The 14,352-nt window shown below is 43.1% G+C and overlaps 1 protein-coding gene across 2 annotated transcripts in view; it reads left to right on the top strand.

Moving 5' to 3' along the window:
• The first annotated feature begins 11,997 nt into the window (after nt 1-11,997).
• Nucleotides 11,998-14,352, top strand: part of RAP1GAP2 (RAP1 GTPase activating protein 2) — a 201,559-nt gene continuing 199,204 nt past the window's right edge. The window contains exon 1 of one of the 2 annotated variants that reach the window (XM_081944352.1): nt 11,998-12,578. In XM_081944352.1, the coding sequence (XP_081800478.1) occupies nt 12,472-12,578 (107 nt within the window). In that variant the 5' untranslated portion in view covers nt 11,998-12,471. Of the gene's footprint in view, nt 12,579-13,709; nt 13,804-14,352 lie in introns of those variants that run through there. The other variant, XM_081944354.1, reaches the window with a different exon arrangement.

Genomic DNA, 14,352 nt, shown 5'->3' with positions numbered 1-14,352 from the left:
TTTTCACAAAAAACGTGTCCGTTTTTGGTCTTCAGAGTGTTTTTGGTGGCCGGGTAGGGCAAAAACACAATGTGGGAGGGTTCAGGAGGCCAAAAACGCCCATATTAATTCTATAAGATGCACCTACATTTTCACCCACATTTAGGGGTGGAAAAAGTGTGTCTTATACTCCGAAAAATACGGTATTTCAGCACTGAGCAGGGGGTTGGACTAGATGTCCTCAAGGACATTTCTTTGTTCATGATATGATCTTCTGAATCATGGGTTTTACTTTAATTAACCTTCCCCCCCCCCACAACTGCCAACTATAATAATGTGGTTTTTTTTTAACAGAATCAGGCATAGCTGGAATTTATTAGCAACCATGGGTCAAAGTTGGCTCCTTGTCATGGTTTAGCATTTTTCAGACAATCTCATTTTCTTAGAAAAGTGACAACTGGAAATTTTTTAAGATTGCATCCCAGTCAGAGGATTGAAAGGCCAGGTTGTTAATAGCCTCTAATTGTCCATGGGGCTAAAAACACACAGACACAAAAGGATCCTTTATTGTCATTCTGAAATTATGTTTCTTATCTAGTGGTAGAACTCACTTTTTTGAAACCTAAATGTCAAGGTGTTTTTAATAGACTTCTTTTTTTCTGCATAACAAATAAAGCCATGTTCCTTAAAGGTCATATAAAGTGTCTCTGTGTTTGCAGGCTAGTAATTTATCTTTATTCCTGAGGGCTTTGTGGACTCTTAATCCAGAAGATAGATCTGGATTTTCTAGATTGTTGAGGGACCCTTGCATTCATTGACTTCTTGTATATGATCTCCCCCCCCCTTTGGTTTGGAGGGTGTTAATTCCCTTTTCATGACCTTGTAATCCCTTAATTTGGGGTACATTCGGGACAACTGGATGGAATTGGGCATTTACTGACCGGATACCCTTCCCGATGCCACACAGAGTTCCTAGCATATATTTTTTTCTTTGAGCCCTAAGAAATATCTGCCACTACCTCGTATTGAACTCTCAACCTTCTGAATAGGAGGAGGTGAGTGTCTTCACCACTTGGCCACCACGCTGCTCAGGTTTGCTTGCTTTGGGGGGTGTAAGGAGCCAAAAATATCAGACCCAGCTTGTCAAAACTTAAAACCAGGGGTGAAATCCAGCAGGTTCTGACAGGTTCTGCAGAACCGGTAGCGGAAATTTTGAAAGAGGTCTGAGAACAATGGACTCAAACTCAAAGTCACCTGGTGAATTGTGGTGGGAAAGGATGGACTTGAAGTTGGATTTCTCTGTTCTAGGCCAGCTTCTTCAGCATCCCATCATCTTGATAATTAAAAACCTTGATACTGTCACGTTGACCACTATAGGAATAAGATGAAGGAGGAGGCCAATTGCTGGCCTGATCCAGATGGCTCTTACCATCATTTCTTTAATTCAACATTTCTTGTACACTTAACATCTAGTCCCTTAGCAACTGTTCCAATTTATAAGCGACCTGAAAAAGGGGATTTATGACCAAGCCCTCTCCATGGTTACGTGACCAATTTTTCAGTGCTCGGCAACATGGCCACATTTACAGCCATTTGCAGACTACCTCTCCTCATTACATCTGCCGGTCCCACGAGATCTAGCAGAGAGGGCATGCTATGGGTCCTGATGCCTAGGGAGCTACATTTGGTGGGTCCTAAATGCAGGGCCTTCTCTGCTTTGGCATCCATTCTATGGAATATTCTTCCTCCTGAAGTGAGGCTGGCGTCATGCTTTTTAACTTTTGGAAGGTCCCTCAAAAACTGGTTGTCCCATCAGGCCTGGAGACCCTAGGAGACTGTGAATTATTCATCCATGCATCCATCCATTATCCATGCATGCATGCATCCATCCATCATTTATCTATCTATCCATCTAATTATTGTCTATCTATCTTTTATCATCTCTCTCTTTGTTCTATATCTTTTATCACCTATCTATCTGCTATATATTTTATCATCTATCTATCTACTATATATTTTATCATCTATCTATCTATCTATCTATCTATCTATCTATCTATCTATCATCTATCTATCTATCATCTATCTATCTGCTATATATTTTATCATCTATCTATCTACTATATATTTTATCATCATCTATCTATATCTATCTATCTATCTATCTATCTATCTATCTATCTATCTATCTATCATCTGTCTGTCTATCTATCATCTATCTATCTATCTATCTATCTTTCTATCTATCTATCCATCCATCCATCCATCCATCTATCTATCATCTATCTATCTATTTATGTATCTATCTATTTTCCATACCTTATATCATATCATGTCTGTCTGTCTGTCTGTCTGTCTGTCTGTCTGTCTGTCTGTCTATCTATCTATCTATCTATCTATCTATCTATCTATCTATCTATCTATCTACTATATCTGTTATCATCTCTCTCTCTCTCTCTCTCTCTCTCTATCTTCTATATCTTTTATCATCTATCCATCCATCTATCTTTTATCTATCAGATTTCTACATTGCCCAACTTACAAGTGAGAGCTAAGATATCTCCACATAATATTCTTTCTTGTTTAGTTTTAAAATGCTTTTTGAAATGATAACCACAACATCGATTGTTTTTAGTACTTATTAATTACCTATTTGTTCTCTGCCCAGAGTCACTCGTTGTGAGATGGGTGGCTATGGACATTTAATGAACAGACAGACAAACCAAGAGCCTTGCAAATTCTCCTTTGCTCTGTCTGAACATCTTTTTTTTAAAAAAAAAATTAGGCCAGTGAAATGCCGCTGTTCACGGTGTCCCCCACACTCCTGCAAATCCATTTCAGCTCCACCGATTGAGACGGTCACCTTTGGACAGAGAATGACCTGTCCTTGAAGAGTTGCTCAGAATAGAGCAGAGAGCTACAGTTATCCTTGGTGTGTGTTTATGTGTGTCCGGGTGATCCTATTTTTTTTCGAGGGAGGGGTTTCTCTGCAAATATGTTTTCTGTGGACTTTGCTGGGCACCTCGTTCTTCCCTGTTAATAATTAACATCAGTTTGGCCAAGATTGTAGCTGCAATCTTGGTGGGAAATGAATAAGCGAGCTTGTACAACAAATGCTATGGATTTTTTTTTAAGTCCCAACCCAAATGCTCTCATATTAGAGGATTTCACTGGTTCTGCAAAATAGAAAGCCCGTACTTATTATTTATAAAGAGTGGGTAGAATATATTAAATTAAATATTCAGTTTATAGCAGTGCCGTCTTAACAGCATTAGGGGCTGTTACGGGCAAAGCAGCGTACTGGGTCCCCTATGACAACTACTCACAGGAATAAAAACGTAAAATGGTCGATAAAATGAAACCTATATTTATTTTATTGGCGCTTCCAACAAAATCGGAGTTGGCCTGGAGCCCCTATGCTCGTGGGGCCCACGCTAATTGCCCATCGAGCCCATGTGTTAACCCAGCCCTGGTTTATGGAGGTATGGAATAAGGGGTTTAAGGTGTTCCAGTCATAAAACAACAATGGAAGACAGTTTTGGCTTCTATATGAAAAATAAGGTTCATTTAGATTTAAAATTAAGATTAATCCCCTCTATCAAATGATAATCAATTGTTTATCACTGTTAAGAAGAGACTGGGTGGCCACTTTGGAATGGTATATTGGTGGCATGCAGAGCTCTCTCTGATGGCACATGAGCTGTCGCCCCAGTTCGTGCCTCCTGCATGCGTGTGCGCATCCTGACGGCCAGCTGGTCTTCGGGTCTCTGCTGTGCAATTGCGGGCGGCGGGGTGCATGCAGGATGCATGCACATGCACAAGGGGGCGTGTGCAGGGGACACACATGTCCATGTGCGGAGATGGGGCACATGTGGGGGGCGCATGTGCACGCATGGGGGGCGGGGCGCATGCAGGGGACGCAAACATTGCATTTTGGGGGCTTGGGGGCACGCTTTGGGCACTCGGTCCAGAAAAGGTTAGCCATCACTGGTATATACGTAGGTTCTCCTGCTTGAGCAGGGGGTTGGACTAGAAGACCTCCAAGGTCCCTTCCAATTCTGCTATTCTGTCATTCTGGTTCGATTCTATCTATTTCAAATCTGGGAATCGTTGGAGAAGAAGTTGAGGGTTTCATGGTGTCGTACTCAAAATACAAGACAGGTTCAAGTTATATCCATTGGTTTCTCTAGATATTTGTGTTATTTTGAGTTACAGGTCAATGATCTGGAAACTAAGCAAAAAAATATTGAAAATGGATATTGCCTGCTTTGGTGTCAGCAAAAAAAAAAGTTTTGGAAGGATTCTTAGCTTCTATTCGTTGTTTTGTTTTGTTTGAAGAATATGCCTCTCTTTCTTACAAGCAGTTTATAATTGCAATCCTAGCTGCAGGATTTGGACTGCATTTGTGGTACGCATTTAATTTCCCGTTTTCCTCCTATGGTTTAAAAAAAGCTGACCTAAAAACATTTAATGTAATCACATAACTTGTGCGATTTTAGGAAGAGCTTCAAATGAGGTGAGAGTTGTAACCTCTTTTTCTCTCCCCCTCCCACCCAGTTTGCTTCTAAAATTAAATTTAAAACTAAATTCAAACAAATCAGTGGAGAAGTCCAGAATTCAAAAACTCACTGATATTGTGAAAGTAGCTTTGTCTTTGCATCAGATTTTGACATATGAGGAGCTGGCTAGGACCCAGCCCCTCTTACAGAACTTGGTAGTATCCCACGTGAATGGACATGATGATTCTGCGTTTATCAACTACAGGTAGTCCTTGACTTATGGCAATTCATTGAGTGGCCGTTCAAAATTACAATGGCACTGAAAAGAAGTGATGTAGGACTATTTATCACACTTCTGACCCAGCGGTGGGATTCAAATTTTTTTACTACTGGTTCTGTGGGCGTGGCTCGGTGGGTGTGATGTGGCTTTGTGGGTGTGGCAGGGGAAGGATAAATCTCCATTCCCTCCCCACTCCAGGGGAAGGTTACTGCAAAATCTCCATTCCCTCCCGATCAGCTGGGACTGGGGAGGCAGAGAATAGATGGGGACAGGGCCAGTCAGAGGTGGTATTTACCAATTCTCCGAACTACTCAAAATTTCCGCTATGGGTTCTCCAGAACTGGTCAGAACCTGCTGAATACCATCTCTGGTCCAACCATTGCAGCATCCCTATGGTCACATAATTAAAATTCAGACGCTTGTCAACTGACTCATATTTATGACTGTTGCAGTGTCCTGGGGTCATGCAATCACCTTTTGTGACCACCTAACAAAATAAATGGAGAAGCCAGATGCACTTAGCAACCATGTTACTAACTTAACAACTGCAGTGATCCACTCAACTACTCTGGCAAGAAAGGTTGCAAAATGGGGCAAAACTCACTTAATAAATGTCTCACTTAGCAACAGAAAGTTTGGGCTCAATTGTGGTCGAAAGTCGAAGACTGTTGTGGCCTGCTAGTGGCCAGCGGAGCTGGTGGCAGATTTGGACAGTGAGGAGGTTGGGGAGGAACATGGGCCAGTCCTGGAGTCTGGGGAAGGCTCTGATGAGGGCTCTGTGTCGGAGGCAGAAAGAGGGCCAGAGCCGTATGCCAGTTATCAGCTGCCTTCAGAGTCAGACATCAGTGAGGCAGAAGAACAGCTGGAGCCTGTTCCTGATGTGTGCATGCACAGAGTTGCCAAGAGACAGGAACAGCTAAGGAACAAGGGCTGACTCAGGAGTAAAGGCATAGGTGGATGGTGAATTTATTCCCCACAGGGAATAAAGAAGAGCAAAAGGGGAGGGGAGTTTGCAGGAGACCATTAATTAAATTCATTAGGATGAAGATCTGCTCCTGACTTCTTGCCAAGTAATTGCTGCTACAGCATGGGATTTGGAAAATATCGGCATGGCAACTCTCCAAGCCTGATACTGGCCTGTAGTTGTGAAATCTCATGAAAGACTGTTTTCCGGGACTTTGCTGGAGAGGAATTCTCTTTAACCTAAATAAAAGAGGTTTTACTGGGACAATGAGTCTGCTTCATGATCTTGGGAAGCCTAGGTCAGAACGAAGACTTAAGGCTCTTGCTTGAATAAGAGAACAACCTTTGTCCAGCTTCAGCTAATGCACCTGTACTGTCTGACTCACTCACACGCAGAGGTGGGTTGCTACCGGTTTGCACCGGTTCGAGTGAACTGGTAGTTATATTTTGGCCTTGGTTGCAGAACTGGCAGCGACCCAGGCTGGCCACACCCCTGAACCGGTTCCCCAGTTGCCACTGTCTTTGCTGGCATGTTTTTTACTATTTGTTTTTCAAGTTCTGTGCATGGGCAGAACAATTTACAGTCAACTGCACAACACGCAAACAACAAAGCAACGATGGCAGCAACCCACCCCTGCTCACACTGACACATAAATGTGGTTTAGAGAGTTTATTGATGTTCCCCAGCAATTCCCTTCACCCAGCCTCAGTCCCAAATAAATCCAGCCACGAGCAGGCCAAGGTTAGTCCACAAGGCAATGGCCAATAATCCATAAAACAATGGAAAGTTGCTCCAACAAATAAGTCCACCAAATGAACTTAAATCCCCCAGGCCAAACTAAAATACACCCACAAGAGCTCACTTGGTAAAAGAAGTTCAGAGTCTCCAAGGCCCAAAGTCAAGCAGGAAGCACAAGAAACAAACATATACAGCCATAAACCAAACACAACCAATCAGAAATGCCTGCTTCTGCCTGTTGTGATACATAGCTTTCTGGTTCAGCCCATCAAGAAAGGCAGGGCCTCCTCCTGAGTAATCTGGCAGATCTCCATTGCTCTTGACTTTTCTCTGCCCTGCGTGCTCTCGGATGTACCATGGAAGGCAGTTCTTCCTCCTCCTCCTCCACTAATCATTTGCTCCTGCAAGTTGTTCCCTGTAAATGTCTTTCAGGCAGCTGTTCAGAGTCATTAATTAACCCACTTTCTGACGTCCCAGGAATGAGCTCATCCTCTCTTGAACCCAACCTCCAAGGAAGAATCTGAAGAGTCTTCCAAGGGAGATATCACAGCACCTGTTGGGGCCTTCTCTACTTGGGGATGCTTTTGAAAGTAACGGATGCTTTAGTTGGTCCAGTTACTGGAAACTGGGAGCCGTTTCATCATCACAACATGTACTTTAGCTGGTTGCTGATAGAATCTGAGTTCAATTCAAAGTGAATTGCTGCTCTTAAGATAATCCTCAACTTACAATTCATTTAGCAACCATTCAAGTCACAACTGTAAAAAGTGACTTTTGAGTAGTCCTTGCATTTATGACTGGTTGCAGCATCCTCATGGTCACATGATCAAAAATTAGGTGTTTGATATTTGCATTTATGACAATTGCAGTGTCCTAGGAGGGCATGTGATTTCCATTTGCTCTCCAGGAGATATGGTGGCGCAGTGGTTAAATGCAGTATTGCAGGCTAACTCTGCCCACAGCCAGAAGTTCGATCCTGACTGACTCAAGATTGACTCAGCCTTCAGCCCTCCCAAGGTCAGTAAAATGAGGACCCAGATTGTTGGGGGCAATATGACGACATTTGTAAACTGCTCGAAGAGTATCGTAAAGCATTGTGAAGTGGTATACAAGTCTAAGTGCTATTGCTATTTGCTACCTTCCTAGCCAGCCTCTAACGAGCAAAAGTCAATGGAGGGAGCTGAATTCACTTAACAAGTACAGTGATTTGCTGAACAACCATGCAAAAAAGGTCATAAAACCAGGTGTGACTCACTTAACAACTGCTGGAAATTCTGGTCCCAGTTGTCATAAGTCGAGGACTACCTGTAAGTTATAAGATCTCATGGGTCAGCTCCCTTTGCTTTGGAAGACCGTCTTCCCATCCAAACACTGCTGTAGTGTGCATTCACCTGAGGAATTCCTCCCCCCCTTCAGATATTACACAAATTAAGGCCTGAAAACAGAACTTTTCTATAGCTGCACAAACATGATACAACATCCTATCCTGGAGCTGTGAGCAGCTCATACTTTGTTGTCATTTCAGAGGGCAATAACAACACTTTGTTCCCATGGATCATTACAATTGAACAATACTGGCTGTCTTCTGTATTTTGTTCCATTGATTTTATATTATATTTTCATTGGGTTAGATGGAAATGGTTTATGTTTGTAATGTGGATTATGTTTAGTCGGCTTATGCTTTTACGGTCATTTTAATGTTTTTAAATGTCTTGAGTTCTGATATATGGATGGTATAAATATGTATGTATGTACTGTATCAAAAAAAAAAAATGATCCCATGGCCCATGCATTCCCTATCTCTGTAGAATAACAGAAAAAGCACCTTCTTATATCTAATTGACTTTGAATAATACAAAAGGGACTTCATCACTTCCAACCAGCAATGTCTGTCTGTCTGTCTCTCTGTCCGTCTGTCCATCTATCATCCATCCATCCACCCACCCACCCACCCACCCACCCACCTACCTCCCTATCTATTTCTATCTCTATCGACCTATCTACCTATATCTATCTACCTATCAATCACTCTCTCTCTCTCTCTCTCTCTCTCTCTCTCTCTATTTTTCTATTGATCTACCAATCTATCAATCTTATCGATCTATTGATCTATTTCTATTTCTATCTCTATCTCTCTATATCTATCTCTATCATCTATCTATCTATCTATCATCTATCTATCTATCTATCTATCTATCTATCTATCTATCATCATCATCTATCTATCTATCTATCATCTATCTATCTATCATCTATCTATCTATCTATCTATCTATCTATCTATCTATCTATCTATCATCTATCTATCTATCATCTATCTATCTATCTATCTATCTCTATCCATCCATCCATCCATCCATCCATCTTTTCTCACTCTCCTATCTAATTATCTATCTATCTATCTATCCCCCCCCCCCCCCCCCAGGTAATGGGAGACCGGACAAATAGTCAGCTTGTAATTATTCTTTATACTGTAAAGAGTTGTTAGAATATATTAAAATAGTTTATGGAGGTCCAGTCATAATCCACAATGGAAGACGCTTTTGGCTTCTACATGAAAAATGAGTTTCATTTAGATTTAAAATTAAGATTAATCCCCCCTAACAAATGATTAGCTTTGATGTATTAGACATCTGGGAATCATTGGAGAAAAAAATTGAAAGGTTCAGCTAATGGTTACAGATACAGTACTCAAAATACTTCAAATTATACTCATTGGTTTTTCTAGATATGTGTGTTCTTTTGAAACACACCAAATAATCTGGAAACTCAGAAAATAACATTGAAAATGGATATTTCCTGCTTCTGTGTCAGTAACAAAAAAGTTTCAGCTTTAGAAAGATATTTATCCTCCATGAGTTGATTTTTTGTTTGCAGAATATGCCTCCCTATCTTGGAACAAGCAGTGTATAATTGCAATCCTAAACTGCAGGATTTGGACTGCATTTATGTTATATATATAATATTGGACAAAACTGTCCAAATCCTGCAATTGACCTAAAACATTTAACTGAATAACTTGGGTGACTTTAAGAGTAGCTTCAAATAATATGAGAGTTGTAGCCTTTTACCCCCCCCCCCCCCCGTTTGCGTCTAAAATGTTATTTAAAACTAAATTCATACATATCAGCAAAAATGCCCAGGTGGGGAATTCTGGGAGTTTAAGTCCACATGCCTTAAAGTTGCTAAGGTTAAAAAAATATTGTTTAGATTGTGGAGCCATGATAAAATGAAGCTCGTGCCCTTTCAGACAATTGTTCATCTCTGCTGTGGTGATATATGGCTATGTGGGGCCAATCAGATTATTTGTATTATGATGTCACAAGGCCTAATTGGGAGGTGGGACAAAGCATCCTAGAATTGAGTTGCATTGGCTCTAGTTTAGATCCAGGACTCTGGCATTTGCAGCTGGCTATGAATGAAACCCCCTATAGCAGGGGTGTCCAAACTTGGGAACTTTAAGACTTGTGGACTTCAACTCCCAGAATTCCCCAGCCAGCCTGGCTGGGGAATTCTGGGAGTTGAAGTCCACAAGTCTTAAAGTTCCCAAGTTTGGACACCCCTGCCCTATAGATACTTGCAGCCAATTTAAAATGAGCTGTTGACTGATTCATTATAAGGTAATTGGTGTATATTTAATGGGTGAAAATCTCTGCTTAGTTTGGCACAACTTTTTTGGAATAATGTAAGTTTTTTGAAAAATGCTTTGTCCATTTCAACTCAGCCTCCAGATGGTGCAAGAATCAGCTACCACTTTCCTCCATGTACAGGTACATTGATCTGTGCTATTCAACTGCCAGCCCAAACCGAGCCCTTCTTTCCATATGATACTCTTAAATGCTTCTAATCTCTGAAGACAATAAATGTCATTTGCTAAGATATTTTTTTTTGGGGGGGGGGTAGGAGAGAGCAGGGAACACGTTTATTTTATGCAAAACATTAATTGCAGCTGCTGTGGTTTGCTTGATGATTGGAACGCAGGCAATGGGTTATCCATTTTGCATGCAATTAATGAAGAGAAGATCTTGTAAAAATAGTGATGATGGTGGAGAAGGAGGGAGGGAGAGAAAAAAAAAGAAAGCCAGGGAATGAAAAAATGAGAGAAAAGGAAGGAAGGAAGGAAGGAAGAAAGGAAGGAAGGAGAGATAAAGAAAAAAAGAAGTTAGGGAAGGGACAAAGAAGTGAATGCGAGAAAAAGGAAAAAAGAAAGAAAGAAATGGAAATAAAGATAGGAAGGAAAGAAGAGAGAGCAAAATGAAAGAAAGAGAAAAAGGACAGGGAAGGAAGAAAAAGTGAATGAGAGAAAAGGAAGGAAAGAAAGAAAGCAAGAGGAAGGAAGGAAGGAAGGAAGGAGAAAGGTGGGAAAGGGAGGAGGAAAGGAGAAGGAAGAAAGGAGATAAAGAAAGAAGATAAACAAAGAAAAAGAAAGAAAGAAGATAGGGAAAGAAGAAAAGGCGAGAGAAAGGAAGGAAAGAGAAAGAAAGCAAAAGGAAGGAAGGAGAAAGGTGAGAAAGGGAGGAGTGAAGGGAAGGAAGGAAGGAGAGAAAAAGAAAGAAAGAAAAAGAAAGAAAAAGAAAAAATAAGATCGGGAAGGAAGAAATGAGTGTAGGAGAGAAAAAAGGGAAAGAAAGAAGGAAAGCAATGGAAAGAAAGTTAGGGAGGAAAGAAAGGAGAAAAAGAAAAAGAAAGAAAAAAGACAGGGAAGGATTAGAAGGTGAGTGAGAGGAAAGGAAGAAAAGAGAAGGAAAGCAAGAAAAGGAAGGAAGGAAGGAGAAAGGTGGGAAAGGGAGGAGGGAAGGAGAAAGGGAGGAAAGGGAGGAGGGAAGGAGAAGGAAGGAAGGAAGGAGAAAGGGAGTAGGGAAAGAGAAGGAAGGGAGGGAGGGAGGAAGGAAGGAGAAAGGTGGGAAGGGGAGGAGGGAAGGAGAAGGAAGGAAGGAGAAAGGGAGGAAAGGGAGGAGGGAAGGAGAAGGAAGGAAGGAAGGAGAAAGGGAGTAGGGAAAGAGAAGGAAGGGAGGGAGGGAGGGAGGGAGGAAGGAGAAAGGTGGGAAAGGGAGGAGGGAAGGAGAAGGAAGGAAGGAGAAAGGGAGGAGGGAAGGAGAAGGAAGGAAGGAGAAAGGGAGTAGGGAAAGAGAAGGAAGGGAGGGAGGGAGGAGGAAGGAGAGGAGGGAAGGAGAAGGAAGGAAGGAGAAAAGAGGGAGGGAAGGAGAGGAAGGAAGGAAGGAGAAAGGGAGAAAGAGAAGGAAGGGAAAGGAGGAGGAGCACCTTTGTTTTCCCCAGCCTGTCAAGTTGCAGCGGCTTCCCCCAACGTCTTCTTTTGCAAACAGAAACCCACCCCACCCCAAAGACCCCGGGTGAATTTAGGGATCTCCTCCTGCCAATCGGTACAGAAGCCACCTCCGGGTTGGGGTGGGGGGTGGGGGCAGGCGGAGGGAGGGAGGGCGGGCAGGAGCCGCTCTGGGTCTTCCAGTGCCAAACGGTCTCGTCATTCGGAGCTTGCCGGATCTCTCGCCGGCCTTTCCAGGAGCGCCGCTGCCTCCGCGGAGCGCGATCTCCACCGGGGGAAGGAAAGGGAAGGAAAGGGAAAAGCCCAGCCGCGGCCGAGCGCCCCAACTGCCCGGCAGGCGCGTCGGGGCGGCCAAGGCAGCGCAAGCCACCCAACCTGGGCGATCAGTTGGCGGGGCGGAGAGCCCTTCCCTTGACTCGGGAAGGAAGGCCACCCCTGCTCCGGGCTGGCAATCCATCCATCCGGCAGCCTCCAAAGCTGGCGCGGCCAAAGGACGGCTTGGCCAGGTGGGACCCGAAGGTCACCGGAGTCCCCAAGTCGCACCTGTCTGCTGAGCGACCTTCTTCTCCCGGATTAGCGAAGCAGGAGAAGAAGAGGAGCGGGGAAGGGAAGGGAAGAAGCGCCGGAGAGAGGCAGGGCTGCCTTGCCTTGCCGCCTTAAGAGCTCTCCTGCCCACCGCCGGCGTTTTGGGGGCGCTGGGAAGACCCCCCCCCCCTCTTCCTTGGCCATGTCAGAAACTTCCCACAGGATGCGGTCCAACAGGGCGGGGATCCGAGCAGCTGTGGTGCTCATAGGGCTGTTGCACAAGTCCAGAAAGCAAAATAAAGAGAAAAGGTAATATGCACCTGCTTTTTTGGGGGGAGGGGGGATTGATGTATTCTGGGCTGCACCCTTTGGTGGATCATTCCTCCCCCCCCCTCCCTGGAATTTGGGGCAGGGAGGTGGGGTGGGTGGAAGGAAGGGTGGGATTGACAACATTGCTGAGGGAATTAGGGGGGTGGGTAGAGATGCTAAAAGAGCATTGGGCAGCCTTTGCTGCGGTGGTCTTGAGCTTCCCCGTCCCGTTATCATTCTCAGAGGCGTGGGAGTGACCGAAAGCAGAATCCCAATCTTGCAAAGGGGTCCAAAGCCAGATTTCACCCTCTTGGCTTTTCAAAGTGGCACTGAGTTCCACTGGCACTCGGCTGGACAGCATTCGAAATTGAAATGCAGAAGAGCCCTACCATTGGGGGTGTTTTTGCTTGCTTGGAAATCGCAGTTTGGATAAGCTGCTCAGGCAAAACTGAGGTTGCAGAACGTTTTTCTGGGGGGGACGGACGGACACTGAGAAAAGTTAGAGGTGGGAGGGCAAGAGCAGGATTTGGAACGCCTTGTTCAGTAAACAATTGACAGCATGTTCTCTTCAAAACCGGAAAAAATTCTCTGCTTCCCCTTTTGAGCCTTTGGTAATAATTCAGAATGCAGTTATTCCCTTTTCTACACGATGGCAGGTGTAATTTACTTGAATTTCTCCCTCCTCCCTTCTCTGCAGGACTTAAAATGCACAATCTGAGGCCTTTAGATTTTCTTACCTGGCTAATTCTTTTTTTTTTTTTTCAACTAGACAACAAGCGATTCAAAGTGAAAACAACAGGCACAATTCTGAAATGATTGTGCCCCCCCCCAAAATAATAACGTGCAAAAGTTCTTTTGCTGTTCTCATTATGATTATGAAGGGGGCACCTTAAAATTATAACAATGGTGATTGTTTCTGGTAGCCACCAAGTTTTGGGAAACGCCAGAACTCTTGTTCTTTTAAAGTTGTCCGAAATGAATCCTTGCCAAACTAAGAAAGAACTGTTTAGTAGGAAAGGGGTGTGTTTGACAAGTTAGTGTGGACATGTTTTGTTTATTTAGTGCATGCCACTTTGGGAAACTGGATAGGTGATTGCTTCAAGGAGATTCACTCAAAACATTCTGGTGAGGGTCAGACAAATTATTTCAGCTAATATGTACTTTGGCTTGACAACCGAAAGGGACCAAGACTATGGTCTAAGCTCTTGAAAGTCACACAATTCAGGTAAACTAGTAGTGCAACTTTAGGGTCTGCTACAAAACTGAGCTTCTTTGTGCTTGTTATCAGGCACACTTGTAACAAGAAGTGTTAATGGAACTTTTTTTTTTTTAATGTGGCTGTAATCCTAAGGATTTTCCAGCTGATTTGTGTGGCTTATTATCTTTCTTATTTTGCTCCTTGTATTTATGTACCCCACCTCACCCTTTTTCCTCTTTGTAAATTGTCCTCAGTTTCTGAGAATAATAACACTCACACACACAAGTGGTTAATCGCAGACTGGTTAATCAATTGTAGTTTGTTTTCCGAATGTAAGAAAACGCTTGATATTTGTTACTGGCTCTGCTCATATCATACAAGGACACCTCACTGGGCCCTGAATTAACCTGTTCGTTGGGTTTGCACTGTGTGTTGAACCGATAAACTAATCAAACAGGTTAGGCTCTTTTTAAGTGAGTTTTAAAAAAATGGATATATGAACAAGGTAAGATTTTTAAAAGGTTAGTGTGTTCTGTGGTTGCAGAATGTATCAGGTCTTCAAATGACTTAGTTTGC

The sequence above is a fragment of the Natrix helvetica genome (assembly GCF_964273705.1).
Source record: "Natrix helvetica genome assembly, chromosome: 2".
NCBI classification, from domain to species: domain Eukaryota; kingdom Metazoa; phylum Chordata; class Lepidosauria; order Squamata; family Natricidae; genus Natrix; species Natrix helvetica.
Note: the sequence above shows the minus strand (reverse complement) of the source record. Positions and strands in the feature narration are given on the sequence as shown.